Source organism: Gossypium arboreum, chromosome 4, assembly GCF_025698485.1.
Source record: "Gossypium arboreum isolate Shixiya-1 chromosome 4, ASM2569848v2, whole genome shotgun sequence".
NCBI classification, from domain to species: domain Eukaryota; kingdom Viridiplantae; phylum Streptophyta; class Magnoliopsida; order Malvales; family Malvaceae; genus Gossypium; species Gossypium arboreum.
In genome coordinates this window covers 83104900-83131814 of record NC_069073.1, presented here as the reverse complement: position 1 = coordinate 83131814, position 26915 = coordinate 83104900, and the positions used below count along the sequence as shown (strand labels likewise).

Sequence of the window (26915 nt, the reverse complement as noted above, 5' to 3'; positions counted from 1 at the left end):
TCAATCTCTAGGCATACATGTTGTAAGCCACATCACAAGAAATAATAACATAAATGCATAAGAATAATCATATGGGCCCATAACATCATTAGCGACATAGGCCAATTTACATGACTAATACTACCTTAATAACAAGCCAATGCCTTTGGCTAAATCATAATATTACATACTCACATTAAAACCCTATACATGCCATAGACTCAATCACTTGAGTTTACTTACTCCGATAACGTTAACTCGATAGGGTGATAATATCTCGACGACCTCCAACCCGAGCTAACCTGGAACTCTAGAAAACATGGGAAAGAAGGGGTAAGCCGCTTAGTAAGTTCATATGAAAACAATAAGCAACTCATTAACTTGTTTTATCAATGTTTACAACATATTTTCAAGTTCACTACAAGCTGTCTTTCTGAGCAACGGTCACTAAATTATTTATATCTGGAGCTACGAAACTCCGAATTAAGTTCCATTAATTTTCCTGAAACTAGACTTATTTTATTTTTTCCATAAAATTTCCAGAATTTTTGGTTAAGCCAAATAGTACAGTTTATTAGTTAAAGTCTCCCTGTTTCAGGGTATGACCACTTTGACCCTGTACACTACAAACCGAATTTCTCCTGTAAAAATTCCAACGACCATGCCGTTTATTCCCCATAAAATAGACTCAATAAGGAATCCATTCATGTAAGGTATAACTCTTAATAATTTTTTACAATTTTGGTGAATTTCTAAAGTTAGAACAGGGATCTCGAATTCATTCAGACCCTGTTTCACAAGAATTCAAATATCAAACAATATGGAATTCGTTTTCTTCCTCTGTTTCTTTCATGTGAAAATAGACTCATTAAGCTTTAATCCCATATTTTATTCTGCCTCTAACTCATTTTCCACTATTTTTAGTGTATTTTCAAAGTTACACTACTGCAGTAACTCAAATCTGTCAAGGCTAAATTACTCATTCATGATCATTGTTCATAATATTAATACAACACCATTTTATCCATCATGGTAAGAATACATATTATGCATCATAGATCATCACATATCAAGGCATTCTCATAGGATTAGTATACATACTTGCACAACTCGTAACATAACTCGAGTGCATACTTACCAATGACTTACCTCATTGAGACCATCATTAACTCTTTCCTTGGATTGCCCGTTGAACACTTGGAATACTAATTAGATACTCGAAAAGCCTTTGCACATAAGTGCTTCAATTGTAGCTAAAGCTACCTCATATCTCATGACATTTCAATGCTCACTCTCGAGCTAGTCATCTAGACTCATAATTCCTAGTGACATGTCACTCGTATCCTATTCTATTCCTAAGGTTCAAACGGGATTTTTCCTCGTCTATTAAGGCTTTGTCTTATCATATTTCTATTAATTACATACACATTAATATCTGTACAATTCATGTAATGATAACATTTAAATACATGTATAGCATGGTATTGTTTACATCTGAACTTACCTCGATACCACAAATGTGAAAAGGACATACTCGTCCATAAATCGATTTCTTTCCGTTCTAGGTCCAAGTCTCAATTTTCATCATCTATAACATCACATTTAGCCTACCAATCAGTCACAATATTCATATGGGTCTAAAATCATATTTTACAAATTTTCATTTTGACCCTAAACTTTTGCATATTTGCACTTTTGCCCCAATGCTCGTAAATTAATTTTATTCAATTTCTATAAGGTTTAAGACATGCTGAACATTTTCTCTTCTATGGCAACTCCAAATTTTCACTAATTCACACACTTATGACCAATTTGTAACTTTCACAATTTAACCCTTTTGACATTTTTACCGAAATTCATTGAATAAAACTCATATTTAACACATCAAACATTCATTATCCACTATAAATCATCAAAGCACAACCATATCATGAATGGGTAAATTTTTAAACTCTAATTTCTCTTCAATCAATTGGTAGAAATAGAAAATTTAAGCTTCGGGGATCTCAAAAATACGAAAATCATTAAAAACGGGACAAAAACCATACCTATATAAGCCATAAAAGCTTGGCCGAATGGAGCTCATCCATGGCTGCTATTTTCTGTTCTTTCCCACGGTTGAAGAAGAAAGAATGAAAAAAAAAATGATAGCTTTTATCATTTGTCTTATTAGATTATTTTAATTAATTTACAAAATTACCCTTTTTATTTCAACCAAATTTCAAAAATACCAAACAAATATCCATTCACTAACTTATTAAAGGAATAATTGTCACATAAGGACTTTCAATTTAAAACTCATAACAATTAGGCACCTCATATATAAAGAACTCAACTTTTGCACTTTTTACAATTTAGTCCTTTTGACTAAATTGAGTGCTCAAACGTCAAAATTTTGAATAAAATTTTTACAAAATATTTTCATAAATTTATAGACTATAAAAATATAATAAAATAAATTTTTTTTTTCTTCGTCGGGTTTGTGGTCCCGAAACCACTGTTCCGACTAGACCCAAAATCGGGCTATTACATTGTTTATTTATAAGTATAATTAAGTGTAGGGAAAAACAATAGTGTTGCCCAAATTTTTGTGATTTTTATATATTTTGATCCAAAGTTTTATGTAAGTTATGATATGATATATATTTATGTATTATGTAAGTTATGTAAGTTATGTTGCAACACCCTAACTTATTTATTTTTGTTTCTATAAATATTTGACATAAATGGGTAACTACTTTAGTGGTTAAGTATTCTAGGTGAGTGTATGAGGTCTTGGGTTCAAGTCCCACTTCTGCCAAATTTTGTTATTTTTGATCCAAGCCCTACCTTTGTAGAGTGGGCTTCTATTAAATTACTTCCAGATCCATATCTGAATGAAACTGCTGGTTCGAGTGGTAAGGGAGTTAGTGTGCTAGAGGTCCTTTGTTCGAATCTCTACACGAGCATGAATATTAATATTTTTGCTCAGTTCACTTGTAGAGTCTCTGTAACAGCCCGATTTTAGGCTTAGTCAGAACAATAGTTTCGAAACCACTAACTCGAGGTCGACAAAATTATTTTTAATATTATTTTATGTGTGATGGCATGTTTATAAAGGTGCATGAAAAAAATTTGGTAGTTTAATTTTAGCGTTTGTGAGATTAATTGCAAAAAAAGGACTAAATCGCGTAAAGTCCAAAAGTCCTATTTTGATAGCTAAGGGTGTCAAATAGCTAGAGAACCTAATTTAGAGGTCTTTAAAAGGCAATTAGACCCTTTAAGAGGCATGACCGGCCATAGGAGACAAAGATGGTCAACAAGTCAAAGTTTGGTGGGTTTGGTGACTATATTGACTAAAATAAAATAAAACAAAGAGAGAATTATATCATATTTTCTCTCATCTTCTTCCCACAGAAAATATTAGCCATAAGAGGGGTCTTGAAGCTTGAAAAATTTCAGCCACTTAGTCTCTCTACAAGTAAGTGATCTTGATGGTTTTTCTTGATGATTTTTTTACTTTTAGAACCCTTGTAGCATGAGCTTTCAAATAAGGGGACTATTTTGCAAAATGGTTGAAAGTATAAGGTTTTACCATGAGAGTGTTCATGTTGTTTTCTAAAATTTTATGGAAAAATATGAGTTATGGTTGTGTAACAAACAACTTTTGTGAAGTAGTTTTCATAGAAACCCTAACTAGGGACCATTTTGCATAAGTTAAAAATTTTGGGTTGCTATAATAGTAAAAAGTGCTCGGTTAGGCTTAAGATATGAAGAGGTTCGATAAAAATTGATTTTTGGACCTAGGGGTAAAGTGGTCATTTTGCCCAATTTTTAAATGGTTGAGTACCTAGATCAATAAAATGATTAAATGTGTGAATTTTCATCATTATAGATCAAGAATTACAAAATCCGGGCCTAGACCGGGGAAAAAGCAAAACAAGTAGACTAAGCCTAACTAGTCGTCTACATTTTGTAATTCGAGTAAGTTGTATGTGAATAATACAACTATATTGTTATTATATGTGTTTGAATTGATATAGCATAAATTGCTTGTTTGTGGAAATGATTATGTATAATGAATATTGAGATAGTAGAACTTTCATTTGAACCTTAGGAAATAAATTGAATATTCATACCATGACATTCGGGTTATTTGTGTACTAGTGTAAGACATGTCTAGGACATGCATCGGCCACATTATGAGAGCCAGTGTAAGACCATGTTTGAGACATGGCATTGGAATTGAGACGAGAGCTAGTGTAAGACATGCATCGGCCTCGAGATGTAAGCTAGTGTAAGACCATGTTTGGGACATGGTATCGATACGTATAGATGTGTCAGTGTAAGACTATGTCTGGGACATGGCATCGGTACGGATATACGAGAGCTAGTGTAAGACCATGTCTGGTACATGGCGTTGGCCTTGATTTCAAAAGTCAGTGTAAGACGATGTCTGGGATATGTCATCAGCATTATACCCTATGTTTGATGCTTAATGAATATTTGATAGCATTCCAAATGGTTCAACGGTGAGAGTTACAGTTTAAGTTAAAGGAGAAAAGTATAACCATGTTGTAAGTGGTACAGGTACCTGTTTGAAATGTATAAGATGTGAGCTCAATATATGCTATGTGAATTGTATTGGATAGTGATGAGTAAGTTGTGCTTATGCCTACTTTTGTATTATGAACATGATGACGAATGGTAAAGTTGTTGTTATATTATTTGCATGCAACTTACTAAGCTTTATGCTTACTCCTTCTCCTTTCCATTTTCTTTTAGTGCCGCCTAATTAGCTTGAGGATCATCGAACGTCGGAGGCATCGATCACATTATCAACCAAAACACTTGGTATAGTTAGATCTTTTATTTTGATTATGACATGTATTGGACCCTGACTTTTGAGTTGTGTGTCATTGTTAATTGGCCAAATGTGTTGGCTTACTTTAGCATTTGATTCATTTTGTATAAGGCTATGGAAAATGGCTAATATTGAAAGTTGTTGTATGAATGCAAGCTAGTCTTTCATGAATGCAAAATTGTTGGAATGGTTGAATATATGTAATGCATATAGGTCTTAACTATGGTTGTTTGGTTTTGAAATCATATTAAGATAAACTTTGATATGTCGATTGATGTTAGATTGTGTTTCAGGGTGGCAAACGCTTGGTAGATAGCCTTACATTGTCCACACGAATAGACACATAGGCGTGTGTCTAGGCCGTGTGTAACACACGGTCAGCCCCATGGGCATGTTGTTCGGCCGTGTGTCCCTTGTACATAAAATTTGCAAGTCAGAATGCATGGTAGTAAAAACACGGACAAAGACATAGCCGTGTGTCCCAGCCGTGTATATGACACGGCCTCTGGCCTGAGCATATGCCTTGGCTATGTGCCCCTTACTGGATGCTAACGTCAGAAATAGAATGTCAAGTTTTTTAGACATGGGCTAGGATACGGGAGTGTCATGGCTATGTGAGGGACACAGACATGTGTCAGGCCATGCGAAAACCCCTATAGGTTCGAATTTAGAATTTAAATCACACGGGTATTATCCATGGGCGTGTCCCTAGATGCTTAGGTCGTGTGTGTCACACGGGCCATCAGCCAGGCTATGTTATAATGACCAGACGGGCCTGTTACCCTTCTATACAGGCGTGTGCCCTGTTTCAAGCATTATTTTTCTAAAGTTAGTTAGAGGGCCCATGTTGGTCCCGAAAGGTTTCCAATAGATGTTTGGGGCCTCATAGGTCCATATTAAGGAGCTTAAAAAAATTTTGAAAGATTTTTAAATTTGATCAAGTCTTGGTGACTCAAAAACGTTTGAATGCATATGTTTAAGTTTAGTAAAGCCTCATATTCCATCCCGGCATACGGCATGGGTGTGGGGTGTTACAGTCTCTATTGAACTAAAAGTTTGAGAAGGTTATCAGTTAGTGGATTAGTGGGAGAAAATCAAGAGATATGTAGCATATCTTTGTTTTTTTTTTCAAAATTTCCAACTAGTTTCTCTTTATTCCAAAAATATCTGACGTTAGTTCTCTGCTTCTCTGCCATTTTCCTTTTTCCTATTCTCCCATTCAGTTTTAGTTCCTTTTTGTCGATCATCACACTTTTGTTCTCATTATTTTTGTTTTCGTCGCACGATTTTGATAAGTAAGGCTTTGTTATTGTGTAATCTGTGTCTTTCCAAAACACTGATTGGGGTTATACTGTTGTTTTGGCAGTAGCCAATCAAGATGATCGTGACTCTACTCTTGTGAAATCGTAGTCAATCATTCGCAGTGTTGGGGTAAGTGATGAACGCTTGTTTTGAGCTATTGTTAGTTTTGAGTTTTCGGTTTAATCATGTTTTAAGGTTGATTTTGACCATTGGTATGTCGACTCTTAGATTCTAGAGGGCTCATGGTTGTTGTAGCATCTAAAATAAACCAGGTGTGTTCCCAAAACTTAAAAATCTGAGTTTCGTTGAAAGTCAAAAATGGCCACTGTCGACGCCACATAGGCGTGTGGTTGGCCGTGTGTGAGACACGGTCGTATGGTCAACAAATGCATTGTTGTGCGCATGACATGTAACACCCCAAACCCGGCCCAGATGTTATGGCCAAATCCGACGTGTCACATTAAAGTTAAAAATCCACGTTTCATTTTAGTGTTTTAAAAACTGTCTTTTGTTAAGTTAACAAAGTGAATGGAAGTTGTACACCAGGTAGGTATCCGAAACAGAGGAGGTGAGCCATGAAGGCTGCTTAAGTACCAAGCTCTTCGATTGGATCCAATCCTAGACATGCCCACAACCATTGCCACACTTTGATATAATGAGTTTGAAATTCATTTGGGTGGATATCCTTGATAACCGATTAATCGTGTCGTTATGTTAATTTGAAAACGAGTATCATCTTGAAAACGCGCCCTAAGTCTAACCCATTTTATTTATTATCAGAAAAATTTAGAGTTATTGAAAATAAAATAATCCTAGAAAAAAAATAGTTAAAATGGCCTTATTACAACCCGAAAATAAACAATATTTAAGATAAACTAAAGAAAATCGGTTACTTATTTTAAAGTCAAAAACGATCACCGAGGCCACTTTGAATCCCTTCCGGCTCCAAGTCTCCATATCAAGGCTCACCTGCAAGGTTAAGGAAGAGGGGTGAGTTTGAAAACTCAGTGTGCAACAAGCCCTTTCAGAGCCCAAACCAAGATCGATATCTTGGGCCTAAGCCCAAATTCGATCTCAATAAATCTTGGGCGAAGCCTTTCGCTTCTGATTCATTGGGTCAAGCCTTTTCATAATTCACATCACTGGCCGAAGCCTTTACTGTATATGGCATGGCCTATAGGCCCATTTTAATATCATATATAACATCAAAGAATGTATGCAAGCCGATTTGGGGAGACTACTCAACCCACCGTCCGCTACTCTCTACCCGTAGCAACCAACACACCAGGTGGGGAATGATTCAACCCACCCAACCAACACACCACTGGCAGCATAGCTGCTTTATCATATAACTGAAGGCCTAGCCTCTTTAAATAACTGGGGCAAAGCACTTTTTCACTTCCTCCATTCATATAAAACCCAACCCATGCATATATGAATATAACATGTGCATATCATACGTATCATGTGCATATCATGTCAAATCATGTATATTAAAATCTCATGCATCAAAGTCATAATTAAACCCTAGGGGTATAATGGTCATTTTTACCTAGGGGCAAAACAGTCGATTTTCATATTATAAGGGTAATTTCATAATTTTACCAAATATCAGGGTTTTCTATGTTCATTAACAATTATCAATAGCTCCAAGTGTTTAAACAATTATTTTAACGCACTTTATCAAATTCGGGCTTTTGGGCCCAAAACCCCTAATGGGCCCTATGAATGCCGATTTAGCCCTTTAAGCCCTCATAATCCAAATTTTTCATCAGATCTACTCGTTCAACAAGCAATATATCCAAGTTCCATTTTCTATCAAATTTACCCAAATGGGCCCGGAAGCCCATTGGGCCCAATTTTAGCCCATTGAGGCCCAACTTACCAACGTGCACAGAATTACACTCTTATCCAAACACCGATTGTATCGCTTCAATCGTATCTAAAACCACATGCAAACTCTCAAGTTCCCGAAATGCCGAAATTTAGGCATTTCGGCTTTTCAGCGAATATTAGTCTAAGATCTTACGGGGGTTATTACACACCTGTTTTGTGACGTTCACCAACGAAGTCTCCCACGGCAACCTACAATTATCCATCATCATTCTTAGTCTACAGTTCATGCTAGTCAAACCCAAATCTTACCTTACCAAAGTCGGCCAAAGACCCCTAATGGCCATAGTTCACTTACCTTCACAGGGTCTGACAATATGATCCAAGCTTATTCAAATCGATACCCCACACCATGCTGCTCCTCCAAAGTATCTACCCCACTATACAAACCATAAGAAAATCAAATGAAAAATCCCAATAAGGCCTACATCTCAAATTGACAACCTCCCTAAACTATAGGGGTTTCGGCTTTTGTCAACAGTTATGCTACTGAATCAATTTAGAGTACGAATACTTACCACCGTCTCCCTTTAAACCAATTAAATCTTAGCAGATGAAAGAATTGGCCACCAAAAAGTGAGGGGAAAAGAAGGTTGCTGGTCTACAATGGAATCGGCACCACCAAACTTCATAGGTTTCGGCTTTTGTGGGTTTTCGGCAAAAGTAATGATGGGAAAGGGAGTAGTAGATGGAAAGAAAAGAATAGTGAACTGGTTTTGGAGAAGAAAAGAAGGAAAGCTAATTGAGAATGGTGATTTCGGTTTAGAGAAGGAAAAGGAAGGAAAAAGGAATCACTCTCTGAAGTTTACTCAAGGAAAACGACACAAGCTAAGTCTCTAATGACGAAATACTAACCTAATACCCCTCTGTCGAAATTCCCTCTCTAATCCCCTCTATTCGGCCAACTCTATCCCTCTCTCAAATCCCTAAAATCTCTCCCCTTATCACTCCTTAATCCATGCATTTGACTGATTCAAACTCCCTCCAACAGAGTTCCATTCGGCTTCCAACTTCTGCATGCAAAAGGCATAAAAATAACATCACATTTACCATCACAGAGAATCGAACCCAGTTTCCCCCAACCACTTACACGCCACCTTTTAAGCTCCTCAATGGCGTCACTTAGCCACTTCGCTAGGGGCTCCTTTGTATTACATTTTACCCTCAACTTTTAATAAAGCCATCTACCCAAAGCCCCTAACTCCTTAAGTCCAAAGTTCAAAAATTCTTCTAGGTTTTGGTTATCACATGGGCCTTCCATAAGCCCATTTACATAATCCAACTATGAATTTCACTACCAATATACCAAATTTTAAAAACTTTACCAAAATCTCGAGAATCACAAAAAACCCGAAAATCAGGATATTACAACTCTACCCTCCTTAAAGAATTTTCGACCTTGAAATTTACCTGATCCAAACAGTTGACGGTACTGTTGACTCATCGCCTCTCCGTCTCCCAAGTAGCTTCTTCTTTGCCATGGTTCCTCCATAGTACCTTCACCAATAAGACTGACTTCCTTCTCAACACCTTGACGTCATGATCTAGTATCTGCACAGGTTCTTCTTTAAAGGTCAAATCCGACTGTACTTCAATTTCTGCAACTGGCACGATATGAGTTGGGTCAGAACGATATCGCCTTAGCATGGAAACATGAAAAATACCGTGAATACAATCCAGCTCTGGAGGTAACTCTAGCTTATAAGCTACCGACCCTATCCGCTTAATAATTCGATAAGGGCCAATGAACCGTGGACTCAACTTGCCATTCTTACCAAACCTCAAAATCTTCTTCCAATGCGATACCTTCAAAAAGACCCTGTCCCCTACAGCATATTCAATAACCTTACGCTTTAGATCAACATAAGACTTTTGTTGATCCGTTACCTCCTTTAACCAATTCCGAATCACCTTAACCTTGTCTTCAGTATCTGCTACCAACTCTAGACCAAGTACTTGCCTTTCCCCCAACTCTGCCCAACAAGTAGGCGAAGGACACCTTTGCCCATATAGTGCCTCGTAAGGAACCATCTGGATACTTGCTTGGTAACTGTTGTTATACGCGAACTCCGCTAATGGCAAGTAATTCTCCCAAATGCCCCTAAATTCGATAACACAACCCCTCAACATATCTTCTAGAATCTGAATGACCCTCTCTGACTGCCCATCCGACTGAAGGTGAAAAGCCGTACTAAAATCCAATCGCGTTCCCAACACCTCGTGCAACTTCTGCCAAAACCGAGATATAAACCTTGGGTCTCGGTCAAAGATTATTGATACTGGCACTCCATGCAACCGCACTATCTCTGCCACATACAACTTGGCCAATTTCTGAAGTGAGTAATCGGTTCGGACAAGTATGAAATGGGCAGATTTCGTCAGCCTATCCACAATTACCCAAACTGAGTCCTTCTTGGAAGGTGTCAATGGCAAACCACTTACAAAATCCATAATTATCCTTTCCCACTTCCAAAGTGGTATCTTTACTGCCTGTAACAATCCTGAAGGCAGTTGATGCTCGGCCTTTACTTGTTGACACGTCAAACATTTCCCCACAAATTTGGCCACTTCCCGTTTAAGCCCAGGCCACCAATATAGCTCCCGCAAGTCTTGATACAACTTACTCCCTCTTGGATGCATAGCACAAGGTCCACTATATGCCTCCCTTAAAATCATCAATCTCAAGTCAGAGTCCTTCGGCACACAAATTCTTCCTCGAAAACAAAGAACCCCAACATTATTAAATCCAAAGTCTGGATTCTCCCCCTACTCAGCTTGCTGAAACCGAGAAACCAACGACTCATCCTTCTACTGTTGCTTCTTAATCTTCTCCACCCAAGTCAGTCTCACTTGTAATTCTGCCAATAAGCTTCCATCGTCATACAAGCTTAAACGAGCAAACATTGCCTTCAACTCCGCCACAGTCCTTTGACTTAACGCATCAGACACGACATTTGCCTTACTCGGATGGTACTCAATCGAATAGTCATAGTCCTTTAACAATTCTATCCACCTTCGTTGTCTAAGATTCAGCTCCTTTTGAGTCAGCAAGTACTTAAGACTCTTGTGATCCGTATAGATAATGCATCTCTCCCCACACAAGTAGTGCCTCCATATCTTAAGCGGAAAAATCACCGCTGCCAACTCCAAGTCATGAGTAGGATAGTTTACCTCATGAGGCTTAAGCTGTCGAGAAGCATAAGCGACCACTTTACCCTTCGGTATTAACACGCAGCCCAAACCTATATGTGACGTGTCACTGTAAACAGTGAAATCTTTACCAGACTCTGGCTGAATCAACACTGGCGCTTCTGTCAGAACCTTCTTTAACTTTTCAAATTCCTCTTGCTGCTTACTTGTCCAAACAAACGGTGCGCCCTTCCTTATAAGTTTTGTTAACGGTGCTGCCAACACAGAAAATCCCTCCACAAATCTTCGATAATAACCTGCCAACCCCAGAAAACTCCAGATTTCTGTTACTGACCTCGGTGGCTCCCACTCCAGAATCGCCTCAATTTTCTGAGGGTCTACCTTGATCCCCTAAGAAAGTTACTTCATTCAGCCAAAACTCACACTAACTAAACTTTGCATAAAGTTGCTTTTCCCTTAGCACTTGCAGTACAATAAGAAGATGTTCATCATGCTTCTCTTCTGTTTCCGAGTACACTAAGATATCATCGATAAAAATGACTACGAATTGATCCCAGTATGGTTGAAACACCCAATTCATTAAATCCATGAATGCTGCCGGTGCATTAGTCAAACCAAAGGGCATAACCAGAAACTCGTAATGACCATATCGATTCCTGAATGTCGTCTTATGAATATCCACTTCTTTGACTCTCAACTGATGATATCCTGACCGAAGGTTGATCTTAGAAAATATCGAGGCTCCTCTCAGTTGGTCGAACAGATCGTCGATTCTTGGCAAAGGATACTTGTTCTTGATCGTTAGTTTGTTCAATTACCGATAGTCAATGCACATCTGCATGGTCCCGTCTTTCTTCTTTACAAACAACACCGGTGCGTCCCACGGAGAAACACTTGGTCTTATAAACCCTCTATCCAACAGTTCCTGAAGCTGGGCTTTCAGTTCCACCAACTCCTTTGGTGCCATCCTATAAGGTGCAATGGACACTAAAGCTGTCCCAGGTAACAAGTTGATTCTGAACTCGACTTCTTTGTTCGGAGTTAGTCAAGGAAGTTCCTCTGGAAATATATCTTGAAATTATTTGATGGTCCTAACCGACTCCACAATTATCCCTTCGGGTTCAGCTTGACTCACAAATGCTAAGAACGCCTCACAACCTTTCCGAATCAACTTCTCAGCCCTTAAAGCCGAGACAACATTGGATAAATAGTTCCTTCACTCCCCTATGACCAATATCTCCTCATCCTTGGCAGTTCTTAGCATCATTCTTTAGCAGCACAATCCAACATCGCCCTATGCTTAGATAGTCAGTCCATTCCCAAAATAAGGTCAAAATCCCCAAATGGTAGCTCCATCAAATCTCCTACAAATATCTTATCTTGTGTCTCCAAAGGCACCGCCCTAAAGAGTTTATCTATCTTAACCGAGTGTCCTAAAGGGCTTATCACCGATACCCACTCACAGTCTCCTTAGGAAGCACACCCAATGCCCTAGATACATCACAAGCAACATACGAGTGAGTGGAACCCACATCAATCAAAATAGTGTAAGGCATGCTATGAATGAAAAACGTACCGGTTATAACACCAGGAGCGTCCCCCTCCTCACGATGCCATGCAGCATAAACCAATGCCGACTGTCGAGCTTCAGCATGCCCAGCACCCCTGCCAGGTGCCCCACGTCCACGTCCATTACCATTACCACCCCTACCTTGCCCACGGCCTCTCTGTGGTGATGGTCCTCCTCGCTGCGGTTGGACACCTCTTTACTCCGCAGCTAGATCCTGAGCTGCTCTCCGAGGACACTCTCTGAACTGATGTTCCTTTGACCCACATAAAAAACAAGCTCTAGTTCGTCTCCAGCACTCCCCCATATGTACTCTGCCACAGTCTCTGCAAGCCTGCGGTCTAAAAGTATTCATCGGAACTGTTCGAACCGGTTCTTCCATTCTAGTTCATTTAGCATTCCTATTTGCAACACCTGTTTCCAGAATCCCTCCTAAATCTGGGTCGATCCTTCTCACGATTCTGTCGTTCAGTTCATTTCACTTCCTCGGCTATCTTAACCTTCTCTACCAACGCAGCGAAGTCGTGCTCCCTCTGTGGAGCTATCAGCACCCTAAGCTCATCGTGGAGGCCATCCTCAAATCGAACACTGCGCTCATATTCAGTCACAACTATCCCACTAGCGTATCGACTCAGCCTCAAGAATTCCGCCTCATACTCCGCAACAGTCTTATTACCCTGAGCCAGATTCAAGAATTCCTTTCGACGGGAATCTACATAACTAGCTCCAACATACCTCCCCTTAAAAGTAGTCTTGAACAGTTTCCAGGTTACTCGTTCACTCGGGGTACTCTCCCTTACAGTGATCCACCACCGATATGCCTCGTCTCACAGCAATGACGGCCCCTTTCAGCTTTTGCTCTACAGAGCAATCTAGGTCGTCCATAATCTGCTCCGTCACCTCCAGCCAATATTCAGCCACATTTGGGGCTACTCCGGATATGCCCCTAAAAACCTCTACTCCGTTAGCCCGAAGTCGCTCAGAGATGGATCCCCTATTTACTGTCCCAGTGCTAGCTCCAGCAACCCTTTCTAAAACCCTTAACATTGCTTGGGACAAAGCATCATCCCCCGCAGCCCGATCATATGACCCCGTCTCAGTTGCATTTGGCACGAATGCCTCCTCAGCTGGCCTATGCCCTGAGGATGAAGATTCAGCTTGCACACTTCCGCGACCACGTTCGCGGCCTCGTCCACGAGTTCCTCTTGTACTCATATCGAATTATCTGATTACGAATTTTATGACATTAGTTTAATGTTCAATTGTTCATTACGAGATGTCTTATAGAAATTTAGCAGTTTAAGGATTATTTTCGCAATGTCGTAGCCTAACTACAGTCTCATTCCTATCGTTTTACAGTTCTACCCTATCTAAAGTATCATAGTAGGGTCTCAGTTCTATCTAGAGCATTATATCAATAGTACAGAACAAAAAAGAGAGTAAACTTACAAACTTGCTACCGGGGGTTCAGTGTGTCACTTCTTTCTCCAACCCATTTAAAACAAAAACCATGCATTTGTTCACAGAAAATATAAATTCTTAAATTTTGATTTAAAACAACTTTGTTTTGAAACACTTGATTTTAAACCCGTTTAGAAACCCACAAACGAGTTGTTGCAACCTGGCTCTGATACCACTAAATTTAACACCCCAAACCTGGCCCAGACATTATGGCCAAATCTGACGTGTCACATTGAAGTTAAAAATCCACGTTTTGTTTGTGTTTTAAAAACCGTCTTTTGTTAAGTTAACAAAGTGAATGGAAGCTGTACACTAGGTAGGTATCCGAAACAGAGGAGGTGAGCCATGAAGGCTGCTTAAGTACCAAGCTCTTCGATTGGATCCAATCCTAGACATGCCCACAACCATTACCACACTTTGATATAATGAGTTTGAAATTCATTTGAGTGGATATATTTGATAACCGATTAATCGTGTCGTTACGTTAATTTGAAAACGAGTATCATTCTGAAAACGCGCCCTAAGTCTAGTCCACTTTATTTATTATCAGAAAAATTTAGAGTAATTGAAAATAAAATAATCCTAGAAAAATAAAACAGTTAAAATGGCCTTATTACAACCCAAAAATAAATAGTATTTAAGATAAACTAAAGAAAACCGGTTACTTATTTTAAAGTCCAAAAACGATCACCGAGGCCACTCTGAATCCTTTTCTGCTCTAAGTCCCCATATCCAGGCTCACCTGCAAGGTTAAGGAAGGGGGGTGAGTTTGAAAACTCAGTGTGCAACAAGCCCCTTTCAGAGCCCAAACCAAGATCAGCATATTGGGCCTAAGCCCAAATTCAGTCTCACTAAATCGGGTCAAGCCTTTCGTTTACCGATTCATCGGGTGAAGCCTTTTCATAATTCACATCATCGGGTCAAGCCTTTATCAGATACTGGCATGGCCTATAGGCCCATTTTAATATCATATGTAACATCAAAGAATGTATGCAAGCCCATTTGGGGAGACTACTCAACCCACCATCCGCTACTCTCCACCCGTACCAACCAACACACCATGTGGGGAATGATTCAACCCACCCAACCAACACACCACTGGCAGCATAGCTGCTTTATCATATAACTGAAGGCCTAGCCTCTTTAAATAACTGGGGCAAAACCCTTTTCGGTAAACTAGGGCAAAGGGATTTTTCACTTCCTCCATTCATATAAAACCCATCCCATGCATATATGAATATAACATGTGCATATCATACGTATCATGTGCATATCATGTCAAATCATGTATATCAAAATCTCATGCATCAAATTCATAATTAAAACCTAGGGGTATAATGGTCATTTTTACCTAGGGGCAAATAGTCATTTTTCATATTATAAGGGTAATTTCGTAATTTTACCAAATACCAGGGTTTTTTTTGTTCATTAACAATTATCAATAACTCTAAGTGTTTAAACAATGATTTTAACGCACTTTATCAAATTTGGGCTTTTGGGCCCAAAACCCCTAATGGGCCCTATGAATGCCGATTTAGCCCCACAAGCCCTCATAATCCAAATTTTTCATCAGATCTACTCGTTCAACAAGCAATATATCCAAGTTCCATTTTCTATCAAATTTACCCAAATGGGCCCGGAAGCCCATTAGGCCCAATTTCAGCCCATTGAGGCCCAACATACCAATGTGCACAGAATTACGCTCTTACCTATTCCATCAATTGTATAGCTTCAATCGTATCTAAAACCACATGCAAACTCTCAAGTTCCCGAAATGCCAAAATTTAGGCATTTTGGCTTTTCAGCGAATATTAGTTTAAGATCTTACGGGGGTTATTACACACCTATTTTGTGACGTTCACCAACGAAGTCTCCCACGGCAACCTACAATTATCCATCATCATTCTTAGTCTACAGTTCATGCTAATCAAACCCAAATCTTACCTTACCAAAATCGGCCAAAGACCCCTAATGGCCATAGTTTACTTACCTTCACAGGGTCTGACAATATGATCCAAGCTTATTCCAATCGATACCCCACGCCTTGCTGCTCCTTCAAAGTATCTAGCCCACTATACAAACCAGAAGAAAATCAAATGAAAAACCCCAATAAGGCCTACATCTCAAATCGACAACCTCCCTAAACTATAGGGGTTTCGTCTTTTGTCAATAGTTATGCTACTGAAACAATTTAGAGTACAAATACTTACCACCGTCTCCCTTTTTGAACCGATTAAAGCTTAGCAGATGAAATAATTGGCCACTAAAAAGTGAGGGGAAAAGAAGGTTGCTGGTCTACAATGGAATCGGCACCACCAAACTTCACAGGTTTCGGCTTTTGTGGTTTTTCGGCAAAAGTAATGTTGGGAAATGGAGTAGTAGATGGAAAGAAAAGAATAGTGAACTGGTTTTGGAGAAGAAAAGAAGGAAAGCTAATGGAGAATGGTGATTTCGGTTTAGAGAAGGAAAAGAAAGGAAAAAGCAATCACTCTCTGAAGTTTACTCAAGGAAAATGGCATAACCTAAGTCCCTAATGCCGAAATACTAGCCTAATACCCCTCTGCCAAAATCCCCTCTCTAATCCCCTCTATTCGGCCAACTTTATCCCTCTCTCAAATCCCTAAAATCTCTCCCCTTATCACTCCTTAATCCACGCATTTGACTGATTCAAACTCCCTCCAACAGAGTTCCATTCGGCTTCAAACTTCTGTCTGTTCAAGGCATAAAAATAATATCACATTTGCCATCACAAAGAATCGAACCAAGTTTCCCCCAACCACTTACGCCCACCTTTTAAGCTCTTCAGTGGCGTCACTTAGCCACTTCGCTAGGGGCTTCTTTGTGTTACATTTTACCCTCAACTTTTAATAAAGCCATCTACCCAAAGCCCCTAACTCCTTCAGTCCAAAGTTCAAAAATTCTTCTGCGTTTTGGTTATGACGTAGGCCTTCTATAAGCCCATTTACATAATCAAACTATGAATTTCACTACCAATATACCAAATTTTAAAAACTTTACCAAAATCTCGAGAATCACAAAAAACTCAAAAATCAGGATATTACATGACATGACCGTATGATGGTTGGAGTGTGGCCGTGTGAGCCACACGAACTAGGCCAAGTTGGACGTATGGGCCCAACATGGGCAAGCCACATAGGCATGTGAGCCTATATTTCTAAAATTTTCCCTAGGGTTGCACGAGTCGTTCCAGTCAACTGTGGGCCTACCGTAGGGTCAGTGAGGCTAACCAAACCCTAAAACTGTAGATCTAATAGTTTGATATTCTGTTCTGTATACAATAATGCTATGCATGTCTGATTATTCTATTATCTGTACATAAGCATGTTAAGCATGTCTAGTATGTTATTCTGCATATGATTGTGGGGTGGGATTTGTATATGAGAAGGAAGTATTCTGTACGATGATCCTTGCTTATATTTTGGTAGCTTGGCTACACATTATCTGACGTGTCGTATTGGCACGATATGGTGTGTAGGGAAGGTAGGTGTTTTTAACCCCACATGGTGTGATAGGATGGTCAGAGTTGGTGTGTAGAGGACAAGGGTAGGATTCTATGTTTTTGATCTATATATCTGATTCTGTGTACTGTATCTGAAAAGACAATGAGCCTGAGTCGTATCTGTATGTTTGCCTGCTTATTTTTGTTGGGTTACACACTGAGTTTATGAAAACTCACATCTGTTTGTCTGTTATGCCCAGGTAATCCCTAGACTTAGGCGAATTGGTGCGGCGAAGACTCAACCGTGAGCACTCGACCGTAAACTATGTAAATTTATTAACTTATGGTTTTATTTACTATTTTGGTTTTATTCTGAGAGCTTGTAATCTCTGGGATCCTTACGACCTTATGGTTTTTAACTGGTGATTTTTGGTTTGTTAATAATTTGTATGCCTTGATAAATTATTTTATGAATTCGACGATTTTTACGCAAAAAAGGTTCTTTCTAAAAATAGAAATCGGGATTCTAAAATTTATCACATTTATTAAACTTCCGCTGTAGTAAGTGTTTGGTAAACAAATTAATTAATTAAACATTTTTAGTAATCATGACCAGCACGAGGTATCAAAATTGAATGATTTATCAAGTCAATACTGTTTTCAAAACCCATTCCTTGTGACATCACCAAATTCAGCCATAATTTCTAGACCGAGTTTGGGGTGTTACATTTAGTGGTATCAGAGACAGGTTGCAAAACTCAGGCTGTGAATTTTGGGTTCTAGAATCGTGATTTAAAAAGAATTGGTTTTCAAATAATTTGGATAATTTGAGAAAGTATGTGGTACATCGAGTCTCCAGCGCCGATCCTGTAAGTATCTCTGTACTTAGATAGAACTGTTCTGAAAACATTGTACTTAGTACATTCTAAAACTGTACTGAAATAGTTAGAGACTAAAACTTCTGAAAACATCTTTGAACTTCTTATAATTTATGCATAAAATATCTGTTACTCAACACTAGAACTGATGCATAAAACTTTATAATGTAGATAAATTTAAATTATACAATGAGCACTCGTGGAACTCGTAGACATTGTATTTGTGGCCGTGGTAGAGGCCGTAGGGGAGCTCGAGCTGAGCCTTACTCTCCGGGCAGTATGCCAAACTTAGATACAAGTGAGACACCTGTTTCGCGTACTACTGAGACTGGGTCTCAAAGCCATTCGGCTGGGGACGACGCACTATCCCAAGCGATGCTGAGGATATTAGAGAGGGTCATCGGATCCCATTCTAGATCTGGGGGCCGTGGGTCGGTAACGAAACGACTCTGGTCGAATGCTGCATAGTTATGTAGGTGTGTCACTGGAGTCGCCCCTACAGTGGTCGAGTATTGGTTGGAGGCCATTGAGAGGATTATGAATGATTTAGACTGTACTCCCGAACAGAAACTAAAGGGTGTAGTCTCTTCACTTCACGACGAGGTATATCAGTGGTGGTTAACGGATGATGAGGGTACTCAGCCTGATCGTGTGAATTGGGATTTCTTTAAGACCATCTTTTAGAGTAAGTATGTGAGGACGAGCTATATGGATGCTCGTAGGTGTGAGTTCATGAATTTTACGCAAGGTAATAGATCTGTGGCCGAGTATGAGGCCAAATTTCTAAGGCTGAGCCACTACGCTCGAGGCATGGTGGCGTCTGAGTATGAGAGGTGCGTCCAGTTTGAGGATGGCTTGAGGGATAACTTGAGGGTACTGATTGCTCCACAGAGGAAGCAGGAGTTCGCAGTGCTGGTAGAGAAGGACAAGATTACCGAGGATGTTAAGTGCGTGGAGTAGAAAAATAGAGACCGAGAGAGGGGTAAGAATAAGAGGGATTCAGAGCCTTCTAGTTCTGTTCAGAGGCCTAAAAAAAGGCCAGACCTAATGGGCCTGTTAAACCTGTTGCTCCTACTAGGATTTAGTTGTGTGAAGATTGTGGTAGGCACCATCTGGGCGAGTGCTGGAGGAGGATTGAGGCATGTTTGAGGTGTCGATCTTTGAAGCACCGCATTAGAGAGTGTCCAAAGTGAGCAGATCAGATGCAAGCCTCGGGACCAGGTTCTGTACAATCTTAAAGAGGAGTTCAGCAGCCACCTAAAGGTGGTGGTCACGCTAGGCTTGGTAATGGTATGTGTCGTGGGTAGAGAGCACAGGGTAGAGCTACTAGTTAGATTGAGTCGAGGCAGCCTACATTAGTTTATGTTGTTCGACATCGAGAAGACAGAGATGCTCCTGATGTTATCACCGGTACGTTCTTTATTTTTGATATACCTTACAGTACTTTGATAGACACAGGTTCAACACATTCCTATGTATCTAGTTCTATTTTTGAAAACTTGGGGATATCTATTGAAAGTACTTTTAGTGAGGTTACTTATTGATTCTGTTGGGGCAGTCTATTCGGGTTAATAAGCTTTATAGGGATGTTTCATTAGTGGTTCAAGGATTTGTTTTTCTGGAGAATTTGATGGAGCATTTGTTTGGGGAATTTGACTTAATTCTGGAAATGGACTGGTTGGTTGAGCACCGTGTTAGCTTGGATTACGCATCTAAGAGGGTTATTCTGAGGACTGAGGATGATAAAGAAGTGGTTATGCTCGGTGAGCATCGAGATTATTTATCCAATGTGATCTGCGCTCTTGTGGCTGAGAAACTGGTTCAGAAAGGGTGTGAGGCGTATTTGGCTTACGTCAGTGTTTCTGCTTCTAGGGACTCTACTATCGGGGATATTAAAACTGTGGGGGATTTTTTAGATGTCTTTTTTGAGGAGTTATTAAGATTACCTCCGAATTGAGAAGTTGAGTTTGAGATTGAGCTGATACCAAGAACAGCTCCGGTGTGCATTGTTCCTTACCGTATGGCATCGAAGGTGTGAAATCCCTAATTTGACCCTAGTCGAAAAGTGGTTTCGGGACCACAAAACCGAGTCATAAAAATAATTAACCGTAATATTTTACGTTTATTTTATGTGAATATGAATGTGTAAAAGTTTCATACTTTAATTTTATCAGTATATGTGAAATTTATTAGTAGGGACTTATGTGAGAAAATTGTGAAATGTTTAGACAAATGTAAAAGTGATCTAATAGTGCATGATGATAAAAAAAATGTACTTGCATGTCTAATTAACCAATTAGAGATAGTGGCCGGCCATGCTAATGACTAACACATATTATATGCATTTTTTTTAGTTTGTTTACTTACATTTTAATATACAAAATGAATTATTGAATAAGGAAATAAGTGAAAATTTGGGTGAAGAAAACAAAGCTCATCTTTGTTCTTCTTTGCCGAATTGAAAAGAAGAGAAAGGGGGGAGACTTTCGGTCATTTTGAAGGAGAAGAAGGTTAGTGAATGGTGTTAGATTTTTTTTGAAATTTAAGCTTGTTTTAGGTTAATCATCTTGTTTCTTACTTAGCCCATGCCAAAAAAATTAAAATCTTGATGGATGTAGGGCACATTCGGTTATGGTTAATAAGAAAATAATTTGATTGTAGCCTTTAAGCTTTGATGAAGAATTTGTTGTTGCAAGAAGTTGAGCTTATTGATAGTAAATTTTTAATGCTCATATGTGTAATAGTCGAACATGTAGTTGTTTAATGTTTTGAACGAGTGCTGTTTAGGTGTTCTAAATTGTCTAAATTAGATGTTTAATCATCTAAGGGTTTGGCATTGTGCATTCTTGCTAAGAGTTTGATTTGAAATCATAAGATTTTGTTGACTTGTGTTTAATGGCATTCGGTCAAGGTCTATGGGTGTTTGGTAATCCGGTTTAAATGCATAGGTGCTAAATACTTTGTATTTGAAACTTTGATGTATAAGTAGAAGTTAATTAAGATGATATTGAGTAAATTCTTAGCTTAGTTGTGTTAAGTATTCGGCAATATTTATAATAATGTATATGAGAGTGTATATATATACATGTTGTGCATAACTTGAGTAATCGACTAAAATATATTTATATGTATGTTAATGCCTTATGTATACGCCTTGTGTCATAGAGACATTCGAATATAAATATGTATTAAAGTTACATATATAATTGTTTAATGTGACTTATCAAGTACACAAATTTGAAAACGAAATGATAATAGACTTAAGTGGTCAATTGATTCAAATGAATTGGTTTTAAAATGTATATGGATGCCGTATGACTATGTTTGATTGGGAAGTAAATTTGTTTGATTTAGCTCAAGAGCTTAGAGGATCAAAGTTGGATAGGGGAAAGGAAAAAGTAATCGAATAGCCTTTGAAATCGTTCGACAACATCTGAGGTAAGTTTTTAGCATATAAGTTTAGTTATAATGAAGAATGATATGGAATAGGGTAAAGATGGGACTATGAATTGGCGTAATTACCTATAGTAAAATGATAAGGAATAAGTTACTTCTATGAGCCTTAGCCGATTGGTTATTAGAAAAGTAATATTTAAATTATGATTTGTATGTGATAATAAGAAGTACTTATATATGATGATATGTTTTAAACTCAAATGGTAGTTTCTTAAGTGTTTGGACTTGGAAATTTAAGAGCAAATTGTAATAATCTGCTTAGGACAGCAGCAGTAGTGTGATTTTTGAAAATCACCATAAATTGTTGGAGTGGAATTAGAGACTGAATAAAATATGTAATCAAAAATCGATGAGTCTAGTTTTTTATAAAATAAACAATGCAAGAAAAGGAATTTCCTATAGAGAGATATTTAAAGTTGTGTGTGACAGTGTCGAATGAATCAAATCCCTGTTCTGTTTTTAGAAAATCATTATAAATAGTAAAAAATTGTTATAAGATAAAATTTATATTCTTAGACTCCTTAATGAGTCTAGTTTCAAATGAAATAAATAAGAACATATTTTGAAATTTTTACAATGAGAAATTTGATTCGTAGTGAAGAGTGGTCAGTATAGTCGATCAGTGAAATAGGGGAAATTTTACGAAAATTCTGGTTTTGATTGGCCAAACCAAAAATCCTGAAAATTTTATGGATAGAATATATATGAGTCTATTTTTGGGGAAAATTTACGTCACTTCATTTGGAGTTCCGTAGCTCTAGTTACAAATAATTTAATGATTGTTGCTCAAGAAAACAGCTTGTAGTGAATCTGTGATTTTGTTGTAAACATTGATGAAACTAGTTGAGTTGCTTATAAGCTATTGCTGAATTGATGTACAAGATAAATATATAGGTGGTGAGGCCAAAATGGCTAAAATTTAAATGTGTGTAAGTTATCCGAATGGCTATTTTATAAACGTAAGCAACGTATATGTAATATGTGTTGATAGTTTTATAAATTGAAGGTGTAGTGACTTATATGTTGTTTAGCCAAATGGTTGTCATGAGAATAATGTAAGTCATGTGTGTACTTTCTTATTTAGTTGGAAGTTTATTGATAGGGATATATATATGTATTAAAGTCGAATGATATTATGACATGAAGATAAGGTACACACTATATGCTTATATTCGAATGAGGTTAATGAATTACAATGGTGATAGTTCGTGTGAAATGTGGTAACATGTGATTAAATATACATGGAATTTGGAAAGTATTCGGGTTAAGACTCGCTGACTACGTAATGTGGCCTAATGGCTCTCGTGAAATGAGACTAGCTATATTGAGATACGAATAAGTTCGAATGAAGTGATACCTTATTAATGTGTTTCCGTGTTGGAAAAATCGAAGGTATGTGAATTGATGTGTATACAACTTTGTGAATTAACTATGATGATATATCCGGGCTTAAAGTCCCGCAGGCTTGGTACTGGTAACTGGATTCGGATTTTTTTTTTTAAACCTAACAGGCTATGGCTAAGTGTCTTGAATTATTTCAAACCGAAGACCATTTGTATATCGTTAAGATAAGGATTTAATTAGTTTCATAAAAAATTATTAATTTGAGTTGTATTCGGCAGGATGTGGAAATACAAGGTATGGATTGCGTTTGGTCATTTATGTATATGTGATAAGGAATACATTTAGTCCTTTATATACGTATACGAAACTTTAAAACTTGTCATAATTTGATTATTTGAAATATTAATGTGAATATGAACTAAAGAACTAAACTCCTAAATACATATATAGACATTTGTGTATGTGCACGAAATGAGTGCATATGATTAAATGGTTAGAGGTATTGAAAGATTTAATTGGTAATTGGTAACTATGGAAATGGTAAGTGTACAAAGGTTAAGTATATGGTAAGTGATACTTACTTGCTATGTGAACTCGATTTCGTTTGTATTACAAATGTACTTTGGGAATCACTTATGAGATGGTTATAAGTTATATTCAACGAGTATTGACTCTATCAAATTGTTTATGTAATGTGAAACATGAATATGTGTTTCCAAATATGAAAATCGAATGTGATTATAGTGTTATGTTTTAGTTCGACTGATTAAACTAAAAATAGCATTGATGTTTTTTTTTTATGCGAAGGGTATATACTCTTAAATTTGGATGAAATAGATGAATTACTTGTGCATACATAGGGTTTAATCTATTTGACCGAATGGTGATATATCTTGACATTTCAAAACGTGATTTGTGTAAGGTCTAATCTTAAGTGACTTAGTAATAAATCAACAATTACGGATGTTCAGCACATTAAGTTGGCCAGGTATGTATTATGTACTTGTGTAGGCTTATTAAGCCCATCGAGACGTCACTTGGATTTTGTGTAAGTTATAAATGTATTTAATCCAGCAAAGTTAATTGTTTTCCATAAGACTTACTAAGCCTTGAAAGCTTACTCTGTTGTTACGTTTCTTTGTTTTATAGATTATCAAATTTGGCCTTTGCTCGGGGATCGTCAACAACTCGTCATACTATCACTATCCACTGTTTGGTACTGCTATGTTTAGGATTATTTTATGGCATGTATAGAATAGACTAGTAGCGGAATAATACTCTAGTTAATGTATATAAGCCATGCGAAAATGGCATCCTTTGAATGTGTACTTATAGAAGTTTAATTTTATCCCTAGCTGTATTTAGCATTTATCTAAATGAATGATCTTTATTTCAAGAAAAAGTTTAAAATTTTACTGTTCTAACATGAGTTACAAGTCCAGTAATACCCTTTTTCTATTCCGACAACGGTTACGGGATAGGGGTGTTACAGAAGGAGCTTGCGAATCTTAAGGCTCAACTTCAAAAGCTTTTGGATCGTGGTTTCATTCACCCTAGTGTGTCTCTATAGGGGGCACCTGTTCTGTTTGTGAAGAAAAAGGATGGCACCATGAGAATGTGCATTGATTATTAATAGTTGAATAAACTGACTGTGAAAAGCAAGTATCCACTTCTGAGGGTTGACAATTTATTTAATCAGTTTCAAAGGGCTTCTGTGTTTTCGAAGATTGATCTCCGTTCTGGGTATCACCAGTTCAGATTTAAGGAGGTGGATGTTCATAAGACTGCATTTGGAACTCGTTATAGACATTACAAGTTTCTAGTTATGCTTTTTAGTCTGACAAATGCTCTGGTTGCATTCATGGATCTGTGAACTGAGTCTTTCAACCATATCTAGATCAGTTCGTTGTGGTGTTCATTGATGATATTCTGTTTTACTCTAAGACTGAGGATGAACATGATGAGCATCTTAGAGTAGTGTTTCAGATACTCAGGGAAAAATAGCTCTACGCTAAGTTGAACAAGTGCGAGTTTTGGCTGCATGAGGTAACTTTTCTGAGGCATGTGGTTTCTGCTGAGGGGATCCGAGTTGATCCTAGAAAGATTAAGGCAGTGGTTGATTGGAAATAGCCTAAGAACGTATCTGAGATTTACAATTTCCTAGGTTTGGCGGGTTATTATTGGCAGTTTGTTGAGGGGTTCTCCCTGATTGCAGCTCCGTTGACTAAGCTTTTACATAAAGGAGTTCCTTTTGTCTAGACTGATGCACAAAAATTGAGCTTTGAGAAGCTCAAATCTGTTTTGACTCAAGCTCCTATTCTGATACAGCCTAAATCTGGAAAAGAGTTTATGGTATACAGTGATGCATCGCATGTGAGTTTGGGATGTGTACTGATGCAAGATGAAAAAGTTGTGGCTTTTACGTCCCGTCAGCTTAAGACACATGAAGGGAATTATCTGACGCATGATCTTGAATTGGCTGCGGTAGTTTTTGCATTGAAAATCTAGAGGCATTATCTATATGGTGAGAGGTGTATCATCTACACCGATCACAAGAGTTTCAAGTACCTCCTTACCCAAAAAGAGTTGAATCTTAGGCAGGGGTGATGGATTGAGCTGCTTAAAGATTATGACTTCACGATATAGTATCATCCTAGTAAGGCCAATGTGGTGGGCGATAACAGATTTGAGAGTGATGTTCACTCTACTTAGTCTGTTTGATGATGGTAACCTATTAGCCGAGTTGCAGGTTAAGCTGACTTGGATTGATCAGATTCGAGAGAAGCAGTTAAGGGATGAGTCTTTGGGTCTGTGGTTTTGTCAGATTGAGAGTGGCAGTACTTCAAATTTTGGATTGAACAATAATGGTGTTCTGTGTTTTCAAGGTCGGATCTGTACGCCAAATGACCCTGATTTGAGGCAGTCGATTCTGAGGGAGGCGTATAGTAGCCCTTATGCTATGCATCCCAATGGTAATAAGATGTACCAGGATCTCCGTGAATTGTACTGGTGGTCAGGTTTAAAGCATGAGGTTACAAATTTCTTTGCTTGTTGTTTGATGTACCAGCAAGTTAAGGCTGAGCAAAGTTGCCTTCGAGTTTGTTACAGCCAGTTAAGATTCCTTTATGGAAATGGGAATGAGTGATGATGGACTTCGATAGTGGGTTGCCCTTAACACCCACTAAGAAGGATTCTACTTGGGTCATCATGGATTGATTGACCAAGTCTGCTCATTTTATTTCAGTTCGGACGGACTTTTCTCTACAGAAGTTGGTGAAGCTCTATATCTCTGAGATTGTAAGACTACATGGGGTTCCTGTGTCGACTATTTCTGATAGAGATCCTTGCTTCACTTCTCGATTTTGGAAGAAGTTACATGAGGCTCTGGGTTTGAGATTGGACTTCAGTACTACGTTCCATCCTCAGACTGATGGCCAGTCTGAGAAGGTGATTCAGATATTGGAGGATATGCTTTGAAGCTGTGTGATAGATTTTTGAGGTAGTTGGGAAGATTGTCTACCGCTAGTTGAGTTCTCCTACAATAACAGTTTCCAGTCTAGTGTCCAAATGGCACCTTATGAG

The 26915-nt window shown here is 38.2% G+C and overlaps 1 protein-coding gene and 1 long non-coding RNA gene across 2 annotated transcripts; one reads left to right on the top strand and one right to left on the bottom strand.

The window, feature by feature from the left end:
* Window positions 1–1218: 1218 nt before the first annotated feature.
* On the bottom strand, window positions 1219–2341 carry LOC128291849 (uncharacterized). The gene is made up of 2 exons (XR_008281785.1): window positions 2028–2341; window positions 1219–1567 (listed from the first exon to the last, which is right to left on the bottom strand). It is a non-coding gene; the product is annotated as an uncharacterized LOC128291849 (long non-coding RNA).
* Window positions 2342–25962: 23621 nt separating this feature from the next.
* LOC108458621 (uncharacterized) lies at window positions 25963–26478 on the top strand. Its single transcript, XM_017758030.1, has one exon. It carries the CDS (start codon window positions 25963–25965, stop codon window positions 26476–26478), a length of 516 nt encoding a protein of 171 aa, XP_017613519.1.
* Window positions 26479–26915: the final 437 nt, after the last annotated feature.

Excerpts from the sequence above, each read along its gene's own strand:
- LOC108458621 (XM_017758030.1), top strand. The coding sequence starts at position 25,963 with ATGACTTCACGATATAGTATCATCCTAGTAAGGCCAATGTGGTGGGCG.